Below are 18062 nucleotides of genomic sequence, written 5' to 3'. Positions count from 1 at the left end.
GGCGACGTTAGAGTGGAATTCTACGCATCATTTGTCCATTAACGATTACCACTTTTCTAAAAGGCTAATCCAATTATATAAAGAATTGTAGGTACAGTTATAATCAAATCATATTTTTAATACAATGTTGACTCCCAACAAATTGCATACATTTATTTTACTAGAAAAGTACAACTTTAATGGTAAGATTGGAGGTTAGTTCGATTTCGAGGGATTTAACTTTCGATTTATTCTTTGATTATGTTGATTATTGTATAAGTACAATACTTGTTACAGTGTGTTAAAGTAGCTAAACATACAAATTCATCATGGTGTTACCAGATCCTCTTCCAAATTTTCGTATATATGGTGATGATTATTTTCTAAAACAGTTATTTCCAATTACTATTGTTTCGAATATTGTGGCGAAGAGTGAATGATAAAAAGTAAAAGGTTAGACTTACCAACTTATTTAATACTTACTACCTAATTTTTTATGCTGCTAGTATTATTTTTTGTGATAGTAGTAAAATGGGTTGTTATGTAGAGCTTACATTATTTGGTTCAAAACATTTATTAGTTCAACAAAACGTAACCGTGAAGTCAAATATGAGAAATGATGAGAATAAAACCTTCAAATAAATACGGTTGCATTATTAGTTATACTTGATGTAAGTTGTGGGGCTGTAACATCCATATTTTATTACTACTATTTTTTTATTAAAACCAAATTTAGCGGTTAAAAACTTGAATGAGGAGTACTACTAAATTAAGCTCTAGATTTACTCTGTAGTAAACGTACGGACAAAACATTTGTTCCTAATCTCGACATATTTTAAGTCCTTTTTATAATGTTATAACCGAAACATAACAAGTCCCAAGGTTTATGCCCATTAAAATATCACTGCCTAAATTCCACTATATAACTAACTGCAAATTTGAAACATTTAACTGTTCACTAATAAATCACTTTGTTAAATTTCTAATATTTTGTCCTACGTCGGCTTGGTGATGATCCTACCTCTTCTATATAAGGATGGATAACCCTCCTCCTTATAAAGTCTTTTAAGGGGTGAGTGGCTCATTTCTAATATGGTATCAGAGCGGGCCCAACGATGATGGATTATCTCTTTATCTATTCTCTTGCCTACCCACGTGATGGAAGTCCGAGTGTCATTTCGGCCCACATGTAAAAGGGCGTGTTAAATTTCTAATATCTTATCTCACATCTGCTTGGTGATGATCCTATCCCCTTCTAAGGGGTGAGTGACTCATTTCTATTACACTTTTACCAAAATTCAATAAAATATTCAATTAGGAATGCACGCCACAATAATGCAAGATTGCAAGTACTACTTATTTTATCACTTTATGCAACTACTACTTATTTTATCACTTTATAAAGTGCTAAATTAAAAGTGATTCAATTTTCATCCAAAAATTACAGATAATGAAACAACAAATATATGGTGAGATTGATAAGTCATAAGTTTGATCAATCCCACAATTTTTAAAATTGTCTGATTTTATTATAAATTTGACAATTTTTTTAATTGTCTCATGATGTTGCAGATGAAAAATATACTCCCTCCGTCCCCGATTAAGAGTCACACTTTTCCATTTCGTCCGTCCCTAATTAAGAGTCACACTTCATTTTTACCATAAATGGTAAGTACCACTAACTCACTTCACTCACATTTTATTATAAAACTAATATAAAAAAAGTGGGTCCCACATTCCACTAACTTTTTCAACCAATTTTTTTTTACATTTCTTAAAACCCGTGCCCGGTCAAAATGTGATTCTTAATCGGAGACGGAGGGAGTATGTTATAAATAAAACGTTCAGTGTAGCACGCTAAAATTTTATATCATGGAAAAATTGAGAAATTTTCAAAATATCATAAACTAACCATTTTTTAAAATTGCATAATTGAGAATTTTTCCAAAAACTGCAAAATCATAAAATAGCCACTGAAATTGTCGGCAGATAAACCATAAAGGCGGGAGACTTTATTTAATTCTCTGCACCTAATTAACTACCAGCATTGAAATCCTTCACCATCAATTAAAAAAGACATCTTTATTAAAGAAAAAACATATAATCCTTCATTTGTTTTGTCAGCTTGTCGCCACCAGTCTCACCACCCACAGCTTCACATCACACACAGTGGAGGTGTTTTTTTTTTTATTTGTATGCATGTTTATATATATATTGAATGTTAGTGTTATCACATTTCAATATAGGAATTGAGGGATGGAGATATATGTTTTGGTTAGTTGAACAATAATGTGTTTTGCCATTTTCAATTATTCTTTGCTGCTTTAATTTTAACTCAGCCCAAAAAAGCAGCTTGCATTTTCATCTCTGTGGGGATTCAAGATTCTTGATTCCAAAACCTCTGTTAAAGTTTCAATCTTTATTCATATTGTTGGGAGAGGAAAGAAATTGTGGGGCTTTCTTGAAAGTTTAAAGGTGCTATCTTTTTTCTTTTTTCTTCACATTTTTTTGTGATTCTTGCTTTGTTTATTGCTTCTTTTTTTTGTGTTTCTGAATGCTGAATTTGATGAGGAGTTGTTGAGTGTACATTGTGGTGTGTGAATTGGGATTATTGGGATGATTTTCATTGATTGTGATGTGTAGTGATGAATTAATTATAATGCTGCAGATGAGATGCATTTATGGTGATTTCATGAAAATATCTTCTTTTGCAGCAAATACAACTTTTTTTTGGAAAAAAATAAACTTTTTCCTGATTGAAGGATTTAACTGCCATAAATAAAAGCATGTTTTAAATATCTGGAAAAAAGAAACAAGAATTTGATTTTTTGTAGCCAAACTGTTGAAAAAATCACACTGCATTGCTCCCTCCTTCCTTTTGTAGCAAATACAACTTTTTGTAAAGAAATATACTTTTTCCTAATTGAGGGATCATTAGAGGAGTGTACATACATTTGGTATCCAGCTGCAATAAATGAAAGCATTTTCTTTTAAATATATGGAAATAAGAGTAGAATTTGATTTATTGTAGCCAAAAATGCTGAAAAAATCACACTGCATTGGTTGTAGGATGGGAATGACAAGGCTAGAAGGCATATTTCTTTGGCATTTGGTGTGTGTTTTCGCGATATCGGCTAATGCAGTCGATATCAGTCGCTTGAACATATGGCCGATGCCTAAATTCGTGAGCTACGGATATGGAAATCTCCATCTCAGCGATGAGTTTGAGCTGAGGACCGATGGAAGCAAGTTTGCTGATGCTTCCTCGATTCTCAAGGACGCGTTCAAGAGGTCTCTAGACCTCCTCAGATCAACTCATGAGCTCGAGTTTCACGCTTCCAAGATTGACCCTTCGTTGGTGCTGAAAGGAATTCATGTAGTTGTTTCCTCACCTTCTGATGAGGTACCTTTCTGTGTGAATCACAGTTTAATCGAGCACACCTCTATTTATTCGTTTCGTTGTTTTTGAATTTTTAGATGCTGCAGTAGTCATCAGTCGTTTACATTATTATACTGTCACATATCTTCAAAATGTCTAAGCAGTCTAACCAATTAGTAACTTATTTCTGCAAAAATAGTCATTTCAAATGGATTTTCATGCTTTTGTGTTTTAGATTTCTATGTTAATATTTGGTCATGTACGATGCAGTTGCAGCACGGAACAGATGAGTCGTACGAGCTGCACGTCCCGGCTAAGGGAAATCCACTTTATGCACATATTGAGGTGTGCACTACGGAACATTCTGTCTCCGAAACAGAATCATATCGTGTCGTGTATATTAAGAACTTGGAAGTTTAGGCCGCGAGTTCGTCTTTTTCAGCAAGACAAAACTAGCAATTTGGACTAATAATGCTTGTGACAATATCTCAATTTCTCATATCTAACTATTTCTGAAAATGATTTAAGAATCATTGTGTTTTTGCAGGCAAAAACTGTTTATGGAGCGTTACATGGACTGGAGGTTTGCCATTCATTTTCAAAGTCTCAATATCTATAGTTTTTTTTTTCCAATTTATTACAATTTTACAATTTATTACATGTATCTAAAGGGTAAAAATGCTGAATATGTATAAAATGTGACAGACATTTAGCCAAGTTTGCCACTACAACATTTCATCAAGAGGGATTCAGGTCCATCAAGTCCCATGGACCATCGTTGATCAGCCGAGGTTCTCTTATCGAGGCCTTTTGATAGGTGAGAGCCTCAAAAAATCCAAGCTCTAAGATCCATTCTCTCTCAAATTCTTTTGATCTGTTGTGTTTAATTGCTCGTGTCATGTAGATACTTCAAGGCACTATCTGCCTGTTCCGGTTATAAAGAAGGTCATCGACTCAATGGCTTACGCCAAGCTAGTAAGTATCGTGACTCAAAGGGCCGTCCGATTCTTTCATAGTATTTGATAGAAGAAAATAGGCCAAAGAAGGCTTTTGCTGCCAAATCTGACTCTTTTTTTTCTGTTGTGAATCGTACTGATCGCAGAACGTGCTGCATTGGCATATTGTAGATACACAATCCTTCCCACTCGAGCTACCATCGTATCCGAAGCTGTGGTATGGAGCATATTCCGTTCCAGAACGCTACACGTTTGCTGATGGTGAAGAGATTGTTAGGTAAGTAAGTAAATAGAACCCTTTTATCGTGAGAGCACGAAAACACTGCACAGAACGTACCTTAATTTTTCGTTGCTGGCAATGCAGTTATGCCAAGAGACGAGGGATCAACGTGTTGGCTGAAATCGACGTTCCTGGCCATGCTGAATCATGGTACTGTTCCTCAACATCTTCATCACTTGTCCAAGCATACAAATTTTGATCATAGATCAACAACATCGATCTTGAACCGGACTAAAATTTACTGCCTTTTTCATGAAATTCTCATAAAAACACGTGAATTCGAGCTAGCATGATAAACTTAGATTCTTGATTTTTAGGGGGGTTGGATATCCTGAATTATGGCCTTCAAAGGACTGCAAGCAGCCACTTGATGTCAGCAACGAGTTCACCTTCAAATTGATCGATGGGATCCTCTCAGGTACGTTCCGTTTCTACTCCTAGAAACGCCACCCTCTCATCCCGGAAACACCATCAGTCTGTGATCAACCAACATTAGTTTGGTTCACTGCTTTTCAGATTTCAACAAGATCTTCAAGTACAAATTCGTCCACTTGGGAGGCGATGAAGTTAACACAAGTAAGATTTCACACAAAACTCGAAATTTCAAAGCAATTTCTTGCATTAGTCCATCATTTAGCTTTGCACCTTCTCACTTCATACACAAGTGGATATTGTAAATTTGTAACGAAATGACGGTAAATGTTGGATTGCAGGTTGCTGGGAGACGACGCCTCATGTCCGGAAATGGTAGAACTCGACTCAAACACTCTGTCAAAACATCATCTTTTCTTAGCTACATTCCTTTGTGATCCACAGGCTGCAGAAAAACCGCATGAATGGATCCGAGGCTTACGAGTATTTCGTGCTGAGAGCACAAAAAATCGCACTTTCCCACGGATACGACATCATAAACTGGTAAAGATATCAGCCTGATTAAAAAAAATCATAAAAAAAACTTAAGATAACATGTGAAAATCTGATGATCACAGGGAAGAGACTTTCAACAGCTTTGGAAAAAAGTTGAGCCCCAAAACTGTGGTTCACAACTGGTAAGTAACTAACTAACTGCTCGAACGAAGGTCTCAGCAACGCATAATCACTAAACAGCATGACAATGCACTCTGCAGGCTAGGCAGTGGTGTTGCTCAAAACGTCGTTAAAGCAGGGCTCCGTTGCATCGTGAGCAACCAAGACAAGTGGTATTTGGACCATTTGGATGCATTTTGGCAAGGTGTGTACTCGAACGAGCCTCTCACGAATATCACGGATCCTAAGGAGCAGGCCTTGGTCCTCGGAGGCGAGGTGTGTGCATGGGCTGAGCATATCGATGCATCTGACATCGAGCAAACCATCTGGCCACGAGCTGCAGCAGCCGCAGGTAATCTTCTCGACAAGCAAATCATACACAATCTAGATGTTTTTAGAAAATTTCGAATGACTCCAAGTTTTGGAGTCTGATGGGCTATCCGAAGGTACCGTTGGAAAGCTCTCGGCGCCAGCTTTCTAACGGTGCTTATAGTTTTCGGTTTTGGCGGTGAAAGTGGTCAGAAAATGGCTTGAAAGTCGTTGCAACGGAACTCAGTCTTTCCGTGTTTTTACCATGTTTTTGATGTTTGCAGAGAGGCTATGGACGCCGTACGACAAGCTAGCCAAGGATCCGGAGAAGATCAAGAGCCGGCTGTCGTATTTCCGGTGTCTGCTGAATCAAAGGGGAGTGGCTGCAGCTCCATTGGATGGATATGGGAGGGAAGCACCAATAGAGCCTGGTTCTTGTTACTTGCAATGATACTGGGAAAATTGACATGTCATTTGTAAAATGAATTATATCAATAATGATTTTTAAGATAATAAAATCAAATTAAATGTATAAATGAAAAAAGCTAATGCTAACGTGAATTAAACGAGAACGGTGCTCACAAGATACGTCATACTAACTAGGCCTGTAAATTCGGGTATCCGTGGGTACCCGAACACGAAATCTCAAAAATATCATACCCAATACCCGACCCGTATGTGAATTCGGGTACCCTAATATCCGGTGCGGGTACCCGAACATAACTAATCGGGTACCCATAAACCCGAAATTAGTATATTTCTAATCTATTCATTTATATAAATTATACTGTGATGAGAATAAAAATGATTAAAAATAACACAATAATCTATTTATTGATTATTAGGAGTACTAAACTTTAATTCTAATGCTTTAGCTTTCTCTAGAGTATGATTTTACGACTATATATAATAGACATTAGACAAATAGACACTACTTAATTTTAAAATAAAGAATTTTTTGGCATAAATCTATGTGTGATTAAATAAATTTACCCTAGATTTACCTTACGGGCCATAGGCCCTATACTAAATAAAAATATTTATCAAAAATACATAAATAATCGGGTATTAGTCGGGTACCCTAATGCAGGTTTCGGGTACCCTAAACCCAAAAAATACTAACATTAACTACCCAAACCCGTACCCGAACCCATAATTTAGGGTTTCGGGTACGCAAAACCTGTCGAGTATTGGGTGGGGATTGGGAATACCCGAAACCCGCGGATTACATTTACAGGCCTAATACTAACGTAACATTTCTATAATATATAGAGACATTATGATTTTTAGAACATTTGCACTCCAATTGATTTTGATCAAAACTATGTGTCTATGTCAATAAATTGTTTCTTTTTCCAATTTTCAGTTGTAATTTTTTTTAAAGCATTTTAGATGAATAAAAATAAAAAATAAAGGGAACCTCATATTTTTGAAAAGGCAATTATTTAAAAATGAAATAAAATTAATTAATGAATATATTACTGTTATAGCGGTTGAGACATAAAGGCGGGGAGCCTTTGTTATTTGAACTGAATTCAGCACCAGAAAAGCAAAAATCACTCTCATGGAGGAGAGAGAAAGCCCAAATATCACACACATCACACGCACTGAATGTGAATAATTTAATCTGTATGTTTTGATTCATCGCATAATTTTTGGAATTAGGTTTGAAAAAATCTATGGTTACTTCACCCATAATGCGTTTGCGATATTGCCTCACCGAATCAAACAATTTGCTTCTTTTAGCTCTGCTTCAAAACCTCAAGGAAAGAAGTTCGGTGGAATTTGACAGGTAATTTTTTAATCTCTGGAGCTGTGGATGAATTATTCTTGTATCTACATTTTAATTGATGTTTTAAATGGCTTTTGATTGGTGAGAAAAAAATGATGATTCTTTAGATTGTTTGCATCCAATTACGTCAATTAGGGCATCATTCGGTTAAGCCGCATATATATTTTAACTGGTTTAGAGGTAGTATTCTTAGTTATGTGCAAAATCAGAATTGAACGAGGAAATTTGTGTATTTAGGAGTAATTACCATTTCACAAATGTTGCATCTTCAAATATTTGAAGCACATATACAAAGCTAGGCTTATATTCCTGTTTTTTGGCAGTTTCTAGGATGTTAAGGATGGGAAGAACGAGGCTAAAAATTGAGTACATTTGGTACTTGGTGTGTTTTTTGGCCATACCATGTGATGCAGATGATAAAAATGAGATCAATATATGGCCGATGCCAGTTTCTGTGAGCTTTGGCTCTGGAAATCTCCATCTCAGCAATGATTTCGAGCTCATAACCAAAGGAAGCAAGTTTGCTGATGCTTCTGGGATTCTCAAAGAGGCGTTCTTTAGAACAATTGATATCGTCAGATCAAGTCATGTTGTTGAATTAGATACTTCCAAGATCAATCCTTCCTTCGTGCTCAAAGGAATTCATGTAATTATTTCATCTCCTTCTGATGAGGTACATGATGTCTGCCTTGAACTCTCGACTAGAATTACTGCCTTGAACAAGTCCCATATTTCCAGTGCTCAGATTTGAATCAAAAGGAATTACTGTTTTCTATCTAATTTGAACTCAAATTTTTTCAACAACAATTCTTAAATCTAATGTAACCTTTGTTTTGTCAGTTGCAATATGGCATTGATGAGTCATACAAGCTGAATATCCCTGCTCATGGAAAACCAGTTTATGCCTACATTGAGGTGAGTGCAGCTAAGTTGACAGAAAATCTCATATCCCTAGATATTGAAAATGCCTGACTTGTATTAGTATACCTCCCTGCAACATAATTTTCTTCTTTCCAAATGATTTTTGTCAGGCTAAAACTGTTTATGGAGCTTTGCATGGGCTGCAGGTTTGAATATTTCTTTTCAACAAAATACCTTATTATGTCACAATGTTTGATCCCTTCTTCAGTAATGACACTTTTTAATTTTTGGAAAATTTGTTCACAACATTTCAATATTTATTAACAATGTCAAGAATCTGAATTCTGGCTTCCTGACATTCATTTGGCGCATAGGGTCTCATGTGGAAGGCTACATATTGTTCAAAAAAAGTAGAAACATTGTATATCAATTTTCCAAAAATTTTAGTGTGACATTATCTGAAAAAAGGTCAAACCTTGTGACATAAATGGTATTTTCCCTTTCTTTTCTCCAATCCTCGAGAAAATTACTTAATAAAACCCAATGAGGGTAAATGACTAATGCCAAAAATGATCTGTTTCATGCGCCAGACGTTTAGCCAAATCTGTAGCTATAGCATTTCATCAAGAGGGATTTTGGTCCATCAAGTTCCATGGATTATTGCTGATCAGCCAAGGTTCTCGTATCGAGGCCTTTTGATCGGTAAGATTCTCCCTCTTATTTGCTTTGGTGATAAAGATTTAATAATTATTTATAAATCTATTTTTGGACTTAACTCTGATTGAGCTATATGTATCCTACCTTAAGTTTTTGTTAAAATTCAATTCTGTAGTTGATTTTCAATTTCTTGTAAAGTGAAGTTGATCTTCTATATTATTTTGGCGGTGTTTCAGATACAGCCAGACATTATCAGCCCTTACAAATGATAAAGAAAATTATTGATGCAATGGCTTATACTAAACTGGTTGGTAACACAAACTTTTTATTTGTTTTTATATTCGCATTACTATCTATGAGTAAGATGCATCTATAGTCAAACTTGTTATGAGGGCCTAGAAATGGTCATCTTGAAATTCAGAAAGAATTTGAGCTCATGATATATTATAAGGATATAGTGATACACAGCGAAATTTACAAACACTTTGGTATTTAGAATATAAATAGAATATAAACCACCACCAAATTTTACTAGATAAATATGCCTCTCAAGTGTTTGTGATATACCTCAAACCTGTGATTATCATATCTAAGTCTCTATATTTTGTTGAGTCGGCTTGTTTTATATAACAGAACGTGCTGCATTGGCATATCGTGGATAAACAATCTTTTCCTCTTGAGATTCCATCATATCCAAAGTTGTGGGATGGCTCTTTTACAATTTTTGAACGCTACACAGTTGCTGATGCTGCAGAGATTGTGAGGCAAGTAGTTCGATATCATATCTAATAACCTTCACAAGTTCTAAATAAATATATTTGATTTCTGGCTCTTCACATTTATTTCAGTTATGCTAAGAAACGCGGGATTAATGTGTTGGCTGAAATCGATGTTCCTGGCCATGCTGAATCCTGGTATTTTGCTCATGTTCTCAACTTAGTAGATATTTAATGATTGGATCTTCTTCACTAATTTGGAATTTGCATTGACTTTCTTTCATTGTTATTTCTGTTGTTATCTGTCGAAAATAACATAACATTTTATCAAATTTGCAAATATCACAGTGCTGTTAAAATGTTGCAATCTTAACACCAGTTCTTGTATCATTTTTATGGCAATTACAACCCACCCCCAAATTTTCAACAAGACACTACATTGTTTCATTGATAAAACGACCCCATTAGTGGTATATATGATACAAACTGTGTTATATTCGACAATTTACCCTTCATATTACTCCACAAACTTAAGTATATTTACTTTTAGGGGGGTTGGATATCCTTCTCTGCGGCCTTCAGAAAATTGCACGGGGCCACTTGATGTTAGTAATGATTTTACCTTCAAATTAATTGATGGAATTCTTTCGGGTATTTCCATCTAATTTATGCTATAATAACTTCTAGTTGCTTCCTCCGAATATCTTTTGATTAATGAACATTCATCATTTTTTAATTTTTATTGTTCTTCAGATTTTAGTAAGATCTTCAAGTTTAAATTTATTCACCTCGGAGGCGATGAAGTCGATACTAGTAAGATTTATTCAGCTTATTATATAGTATACTAGTTTTCTTAAAAATATTCTGTTTTATTTGTATAGTCTGTCTTTCACTCACAACTTTATTACAATTTCAGGTTGCTGGATCATAACTCCTCATGTGAAAAGTTGGTAATTATTTTGTTTCATATCTAAAACTTTTGCAAAAAAAAAAACTATTTTCTGATATATTCACTTTATTTCCAGAAAAATGTATCAAAATCATAAGGGCGTCTCGTAATATATCTTCTGTGATACACAGGTTACAAAAGCAAGGGATTGATGACTCAGATGCTTATCAGTATTTCGTGTTGCGAGTGCAAAAACTGGCATTGTCCCATGGCTATGAAATAATTAACTGGTACGAAAATTTATTCATGATTTTTATGTATCTATAAATTTGATTATTTTGGTCATAATTTCATGAATATAGGCAGATCTATCGTATGTATGTATATACAATATTTTGTTATGCATTAATAAAACAGTTTCTCCATTGTCGCAGGGAAGAAGCTTTCAATGACTTTGGAAGTAAGTTGAACCCCCAAACCGTGGTACATAATTGGTAAGTGAGTGACAATTATATTTCATAAGTATATGGTTTATATTAAAAGAAGTTTTTTTATTTTATTTTATTGGTCTTCACGTGATCGAATAATGTGAAAAACTTGCATGAACTTCTAACAGACTTAACTTCTAAATAAAGGTGAGAGTTATGAACAAAAAAAAAAAGATACAATTGCTCTGCATATAGCTGAGAGTTCCTATAACAACTCTGAACTCTCAAGTACTCCCTCCGTTCCAATGAAAATGTTCACATTCTTGAATAACACGGGATTTTAGGTGGAGTTGTTAGATGCATTAAAGTAGAGAGAAGAAGGTAGTTATGGTTTTAACGAGGAGAGAATAGATAAATTTTATTACTATAAATTTTAGTTAATGTGATTATGCGTGGTGCAGGATTGGGGGAGGTGTTGCTGAAAAGATTGTTAAAACAGGACTGCGCTGTATAGTGAGCAACCAAGACAAATGGTACTTGGACCACTACATTCGTTGGCAAGATTTCTACTCCAACGAGCCACTCGAAAACATCACAAACCACGAGTTGCACAGTCGTGTCCTTGGTGGCGAGGTGTGCATGTGGGGCGAGCTAATTGACGCCGGTGATATCGAACAGATGGTGTGGCCCCGGGCTGCTGCAGCTGCTGGTAATTTCAATCTGGATCAAATTGAATTGCTAACTTTGTTTTTGAAAAATGGTTCAAATAGGTTTAATACAGGAGAAAATTATGCACATGTAGATAAAAATGTGAGATGATGAAAGTAGATCTGATTCTAAATATATCCTCTCTTAACAAACACTCTCTAGAAACACTTCTATTTTTAGAATCTCTCTCTGTAAATCGAAAGTGGAAATTATTTTCCTTTCCGTTCACTCAGATTTCTTTTGTTCTATGGATTTTACAAGAATGGAGTTTCTTACACTATTTTATTTCCTGTTTGTAGAGAGGATGTGGACAAGCTATGACAAGCTTGCCAAGGATCCAAGTGATGTAAGGGGCCGATTGTCGCATTTTAGGTGTCTGCTGAATCAAAGGGGCGTAGCTTCTAGTCCGTTGGAAGGATTAGGCAAAACGAGACCGTATGGGCCTGGTTCTTGTTACATGAAATGATATAGTAGCAGCAGTTGTGGATTTTTCTTCAAAAGATAAATAATCATCTAAATTACTGATCTAGGCATTGAAACTATGTTACTTTGCTTATAATTTTGATCCCTATCAATTTAACAATGAAAATAGATTCATATTTGTACAATGATGGATTCAAGTGGAGCCGGTGGTTTTAAGAAATGCAAATAAATGCGAGTAAAAGTGAAATGAGACGTGAAAACATGAAAAGAGTATATATTTAGAAAATATATATATTAAAAGAATTAAGTTTAACAGAAAACATAATTAACAATATAGATTACAAAAAAACATCAAACTGCATGCAGTAATATTCAACTAAAATACACATTCTACGGCTTCCACGGCGGCGGCGGAGGTGGGCTGACCGGGTACAGCGGCGGCACAGCCGCGAAAATCGAGTTCTTGTCTATCCCGACCCCTCCGCTGGTCGTGAGAGAAACAAGCGCGGCGACGAGCCCGGCGTTGCCAGCGAGCGTGGGCTCGGTGTAGCTGTAGTTAGACCGGACGTCTTTGAACTTGTCGAAGCGGTCGGGGCCGCCGACCATGGCGCCGGTGATGTTGTGGGGATTGGGAGTCTTGGCGTCGCGCCACCGAAACCCGCCGCTGCAGGAGTACTTGGTTCTGTCTTTAGGGATGGAGGCGGCGCGGTGGTGGACTTGCCTAGGGAATTTTTTACCAAATCCAACTACGTAACTCATCTTTGCAGGGTTGTCACCTAATATGTAATTTATCTATTTGCAAAAAATGAGAAATTGGGTTAGCATCTAATTTTTAAATCTAGAATCATACTCTATTTGTTTAGCTATCAATTTTTATATCTTAGTTATCATATTATTAGTAAAATGCACGAAAAAACAATTTATAATGTGGGCTAAACGAGAATGGTGCACATATAAAGAACGTCTAGAGTGGCGTTACCTGAGAAGTTGCGAAATCTTTGAGCACACTGATTGGCATAAAATTGGATCCACAATACCAGCCAGGAACTCCAGTTTCATTGAGGTAATCAGCAAAAATCGATGCCAAAAACGCTGCATTTGCTATATATTGCAAATTCTGTGCCTTCCCATGATTTAGTTGTATCATTCCTCCTATAAATATATGGCCATAATTTTAATTTATATCAAAATAAAGAAGTACTATTTCTTAAGCTCTGTAGATTAATGTATTAAAACGAATTAAACACTATTTAGTGCACAAATATTGATAAATTAAACACAATAAAGATCATACCTTGGGTGAAATTGAAAACGTTGTACCTCTTCAAGTAAGAACACATAGTAAGGCCAGTCACATTATGATACATCTTCAGCATATCCTCATACGGATACCCCGGGTTCAAGAACAGCCTCGCCCTCACCAGCACCAGCATCGCCGCCGGCAGCTTGTTATCCCAGCTCAACACGCTCAAATCCGGAATCATATAAAACGCCCTCGAATTGCTCGACATCCCGGGATTCGTCGCCAGCGCCAGGTACGAGCTGTTCCCCGTGGCGTAGAACAGCCACGCCGAGCCCCACATGTACTCGTCGTAGTACCCAGTCGAGTTGTAGTAGGGCTCGATGAACGGGTTGCCCCTCGAGTAGCGGTTGCGCCGGCCCCCGTCCCGGGCGAAGGCGAACACGGTCTCTGCCCCCTTGCGGAGCTTCTTGGAGTAGGCGTTGTTGTCGCGGAAGAGGATGGAGGCGGCCGCCATGGCCGCCGCCATCTCGCCGGCTAGCTCCGGCCCGGTCGTCGTGGTCTGGACCGGGCGGTCGTAGTCCATGTCCTCGGGACGTTGCCAGCACGTGTGGTCGTCGGGCGTGGTGGAGCCGTTTTGGGACCCGCCGACCTGAATGATTAGGCACGTGAGATTTAAGTCATGATGACAATAAATAAGTCTCTTCGTCCCATGGCAAGTGAATCATACTTTCATTGGAAATGTCACAAAAATTAACCTTTCACTAAATTAACTTATCCAGAGATTGCATGAGATTAAATTGATCCGAGATTAATATTGCCAAGGCCCAAACTCACCAGACAAGATTAATATGACGTGTCATTGTTCCAAAATTAATCTCGGTTCAATTTAATCTCATGCAAACTGAAAACAAGTAAATTTAAATAAATTTATAAAATCAATTAAATACTATTTATATAACTCAATTTTATTTAATCCATCAAATCGAATAATATTCACCTGGCTGTAAATCTTGTCAATTTTGGTGGCGGAGGAATTGAAAGTGAGGAGCAAATAATCAGTGCCCCATTTGATGAGGTCTCTAACATGATTGTATTCTCCAATCTCACGGTATTTGTGTTCGTATTCAATAGCGCTCCAACTTAACATCGTCATAGCAAACGACATCGGAAAATGAAATTTGGAGTTGTCTCCGGCATCGTAGTATCCTCCCACTAACCCTCCTTTAACGTCCGATAAATCCGACCCGTCTTGTAACCCGGAATCCCCTCTCCATGGGATGCCGTTGCTCTTAGGCAATTTTCCAGCTACACATCCAAAAAAACATTAATGCTATAGTGATTATTTTAAATCTGGAAAATATAATGAGTGAAGTTAAAGTTGTTTTTTTTCTTAAATTGGAGATTTTGGAATTAAGTTAATATAATCAGCATGTTTTTTTTATTCTTGACATAATGATTGAGCAACGCTCTTGCGCACGTGCAGGGAGGTGCGGGTCAAACCCGACCCATGACATGTTAAAATAAGAAAATTTAAAAATATTAGAAAATCAGACGACCTGGCTTAGACGTAATCAATGATCTCACTTCCTAAACTTGATTAATTTAAAATAATAATCATTTTATTATCATATAAAATGGGCAATAAAATATGGACACAAATTAAAATCTTTCCCTAATCATGTCTAGCTTACTGTCAAATTAATTAAACATCGTGTCAGTTTTCCTAAACAATTCACTGAAAAAAATAATTGTAGATAAAGAAAAGGTGAAGATTTTGATTTTGGTTAATTTCATGCAAAGGGAAACTAATCCAAACGTGCCTAGCACGTTTGTAGTCTCATCTTTCTAATTTAATTAATAGCAATATGAGCGAAAATGAAATATTATAACCAAGTCAATGATTTTATCGAATTAAGGCTATTTCCATTCCGTGATTGCAGAATATTTAATTTAGTGTGACTTTTCCACTATTTCTCCACCACCTCACAATAGTTACTCACTAAATGCAAGTGCCAAAAAATGAATTTTATGGTTTTTTATTGTTGATTGATTTTGACCCTTTGTATGAAGTCATAAAGTAAAATTAATCATACATACTATTTCCCATCTACTACATAGGTAAAATTAAGCCTAAGTCAAACACTCCAATCACATTGAAACTTATTAAACATCTTAAATCTTTTATTACTACGTTTTACCTAGGGCTGGGGAAAAATACCGAAATACCGAAATACCGGCCTTATCGTACCGAAAAAATATCGAAAATACCGAATTTTCGGTATATCGTGACTTTCGGTATGGTATAATACCTTACCGAAAGATTCCGGTAAGGTAACGGTATGAATTTTCAAATACCGCGGTATACCGCTGCATACCGAAATTCGGTATATACCGTAAATTAAGGTATATACCGTAAATTAAGGTATATACCACAAAAATATAAACACAATTATATATAAAATATATTTTATATACTTTTAAATTATAAAATCTATTGTGAAATATAAATATAATTATGAATAAATTATATTTAATTTATTTTTAAAATTATAAATTATAAATAATATTTTAAAAACTCTAATTTTCTATTTTAATTGATGTTGAAAGTCAGGTATACCGCAAAAGTAAGGTATACCAAACTTCGGTACGGTATATACCGAAAATGAGGTACGGTATCGGTATAAAAATTTATCATACCGAAAATAAGGTATGCCGAAGTTCGGTATACCGAAAACTTTGATAAGGTAAAGGTATGACTTTTTCACATACCGTATTTACGGTAAGGTATACGGTATGGTGGTTTCGGTAAGGTATACCTTACCTACCCACCCCTAGTTTTACCACGACCCCTATAGATAAATCCGACGACTAATATTTCTGTCAGTAATAATCTACGAGAATAATATTGACGATATCATCTTATGCCAACATATTTTTAGCACGTTTGACCAGTATTCGACCCTTATAGATAAATCCGTCGACTAATATTTCTGTCAGCAATAATCTACGAGAATAATATTGACGATTCCATTTTACCATCGATAACTTTACATGCCAACATATTTTTAGCACGTTTGACCAGTTTTCGACCCTTATAGATAAATCCGACGACTAATATTCCTGTCAGTAATAATCTACGAGGACAATATTGACGATCTCATCTTACCATCGATAATTTTACATGCCAACATATTTTTAGCATATTTGACCAGTATTCGACCCTTATAGATAAAATCGACAGACTAATATTCCTATCAGTAATAATAATCTACGTGGACAATATTGACGATCTCATCTTACCATCAATAACTTTACATGCCAACATATTTTTAGCGTTTGATTACATGAGTTTTTATATCCATGTACAATTGCAATACCAATTAATTAATTTTGAAAATTTCCACATTTTTTCCAGTTTTCATAGAAAAACGTAATGAATTCATTCACTTGACTATAGAGCATAAATTCAAAAAAACGAGACGACTAATGAGAACAGAGAAAACGTACATTTTTGGGCGTTGAAGAAGAGCAGAGCCTTCCGGAGCGCCACCGTGTAGTTATCCGGCGGCGGCGGCGCTCGTTTATGCTTCGGTATCGCCTTCGCTATGATGATCGGGAGCCCGATCACGACGAACGCGATCAAAATCGACAGAATCGTCCATTTGAACACCTTCCGGCTGCACACGATGCATCCGAGATCGACGTATTTCTTCTGCTTCTTCTCCGGCGGCCCTAGCAGCCAGCTCTGCTGCGTCTGGTCCAAATTACCGTTGTACCCCTGGTTCGCCAGCGACGCTCTGTCCCAATCCAAATTATTCCTGCTTTTCTCGTCTTCGGCGGCCGAATCGGCCGCGATCTCCAGCGATCCTCCCCAGTGATTGTGCATTTTTCGGTTTTGGCGAAGAAATGTCGATTTGCTTTGGATTTATTGCGGCGAATGCGAATTCATGTGGAATTGGATTGAATTGGATTTACCTGGTCATTGTGATTAACTGATTATGAATGAAGGAATTGAATACAGGATTTATTGCGGTCAAATTGAATTCGTTTTTTGGATCAAAATGCAGTAAATTAACATTCATGCATATTGAGATCGTGTGAAGAAATGGAAAAGGTATAATTGCGCTATGAAATTTAAAATTGAATTACCTGCCAAAATCGGTGGCGAAATTCTTCAGCAGCTCTCTGCATCCGCCATTAGAGTATATCTCTCTGCTTCTATCTCTATCTCTGTAGTGTGTATGGGAAGTGTATAAATATATGTATAGATTGGAGAGAGAAGTTGACTTGGATTTTTCTTTTTCTATTTTAATTAATTTAAGCACTCTCTCGTTTTTTCGTGATAAAGCCATTTTTCCATTTCAGGAAGTTTCTTCATAGTTGCGTCATTTTCATATATGGTAAAAAAAAAATTCT

At 36.2% G+C, this 18062-nt stretch overlaps 3 protein-coding genes across 7 annotated transcripts; 2 read left to right on the top strand and 1 right to left on the bottom strand.

Moving 5' to 3' along the window:
* The first annotated feature begins 2029 nt into the window (after positions 1–2029).
* Positions 2030–6495, top strand: LOC125210714 (beta-hexosaminidase 3-like). 4 transcript variants are annotated; one of them, XM_048110294.2, is made up of 15 exons: positions 2030–2154; positions 3049–3382; positions 3629–3703; positions 3906–3941; positions 4064–4175; positions 4263–4333; positions 4461–4591; positions 4679–4744; positions 4912–5012; positions 5111–5170; positions 5308–5341; positions 5411–5509; positions 5584–5643; positions 5722–5972; positions 6214–6495. In XM_048110294.2, exons 2-15 carry the CDS (start codon positions 3050–3052, stop codon positions 6378–6380), a joined length of 1596 nt encoding a protein of 531 aa, XP_047966251.1. In that variant the 5' UTR covers positions 2030–2154; position 3049; the 3' UTR covers positions 6381–6495. The 4 variants fall into 4 exon arrangements, with proteins under 4 accessions (XP_047966251.1, XP_088925292.1, XP_047966250.1 ...); XM_089069166.1 differs by lacking the exon at positions 2030–2154 and adding an exon at positions 2229–2253; XM_048110293.2 differs by lacking the exon at positions 2030–2154 and adding an exon at positions 2260–2454.
* A 120-nt stretch (positions 6496–6615) lies between these two features.
* LOC125212530 (beta-hexosaminidase 3-like) lies at positions 6616–12588 on the top strand. Of its 2 annotated transcripts, none has more exons than XM_089069168.1 (15): positions 6616–7721; positions 8052–8394; positions 8562–8636; positions 8753–8788; positions 9173–9284; positions 9476–9546; positions 9873–10003; positions 10088–10153; positions 10506–10606; positions 10709–10768; positions 10872–10905; positions 11036–11134; positions 11279–11338; positions 11734–11981; positions 12280–12588. In XM_089069168.1, the coding sequence occupies exons 1-15, from the start codon at positions 7609–7611 to the stop codon at positions 12444–12446; spliced, it is 1716 nt and encodes a 571-aa protein (XP_088925294.1). In that variant the 5' UTR covers positions 6616–7608; the 3' UTR covers positions 12447–12588. The 2 variants fall into 2 exon arrangements, with proteins under 2 accessions (XP_088925294.1, XP_047968685.1); XM_048112728.2 differs by having other exon boundaries at positions 7593–7721; positions 8045–8394.
* A 90-nt stretch (positions 12589–12678) lies between these two features.
* Positions 12679–17893, bottom strand: KOR2 (Six-hairpin glycosidases superfamily protein). Its single transcript, XM_048113813.2, has 6 exons — positions 17796–17893; positions 17154–17621; positions 14644–14951; positions 13698–14295; positions 13383–13555; positions 12679–13195 (listed from the first exon to the last, which is right to left on the bottom strand). The coding sequence occupies exons 2-6, from the start codon at positions 17530–17532 to the stop codon at positions 12794–12796; spliced, it is 1860 nt and encodes a 619-aa protein (XP_047969770.1). The 5' UTR covers positions 17533–17621; positions 17796–17893; the 3' UTR covers positions 12679–12793.
* Positions 17894–18062: the final 169 nt, after the last annotated feature.

This window comes from Salvia hispanica, chromosome 3, assembly GCF_029641045.1.
Source record: "Salvia hispanica isolate PSC_SH4W2 chromosome 3, Shi_PSC_v1, whole genome shotgun sequence".
NCBI classification, from domain to species: Eukaryota; Viridiplantae; Streptophyta; class Magnoliopsida; order Lamiales; family Lamiaceae; genus Salvia; species Salvia hispanica.
The sequence above is the reverse complement of the archived record's forward strand: the minus strand, read 5'-3'. Positions and strand labels throughout refer to the sequence as shown.

Bases quoted from the DNA above. Each gene is read 5' to 3' on its own strand.
- LOC125210714 (XM_089069166.1), top strand. The intron at 3,704-3,905 runs GTGTGCACTACG...GTGTTTTTGCAG, and splicing joins CACTTTATGCACATATTGAG to GCAAAAACTGTTTATGGAGC. The intron at 4,176-4,262 runs GTGAGAGCCTCA...CGTGTCATGTAG, and splicing joins TTATCGAGGCCTTTTGATAG to ATACTTCAAGGCACTATCTG.
- LOC125212530 (XM_089069168.1), top strand. From the start codon at position 7,609: ATGGTTACTTCACCCATAATGCGTTTGCGATATTGCCTCACCGAATCA. The intron at 10,004-10,087 runs GCAAGTAGTTCG...CATTTATTTCAG, and splicing joins GATGCTGCAGAGATTGTGAG to TTATGCTAAGAAACGCGGGA. The intron at 10,154-10,505 runs GTATTTTGCTCA...ATTTACTTTTAG, and splicing joins CCTGGCCATGCTGAATCCTG to GGGGGTTGGATATCCTTCTC.
- KOR2 (XM_048113813.2), bottom strand. From the start codon at position 17,532: ATGCACAATCACTGGGGAGGATCGCTGGAGATCGCGGCCGATTCGGCC. The intron at 14,296-14,643 runs GTGAATATTATT...CTAATCATTCAG, and splicing joins TTGACAAGATTTACAGCCAG to GTCGGCGGGTCCCAAAACGG. The intron at 13,556-13,697 runs GTATGATCTTTA...ATATATTTATAG, and splicing joins CGTTTTCAATTTCACCCAAG to GAGGAATGATACAACTAAAT.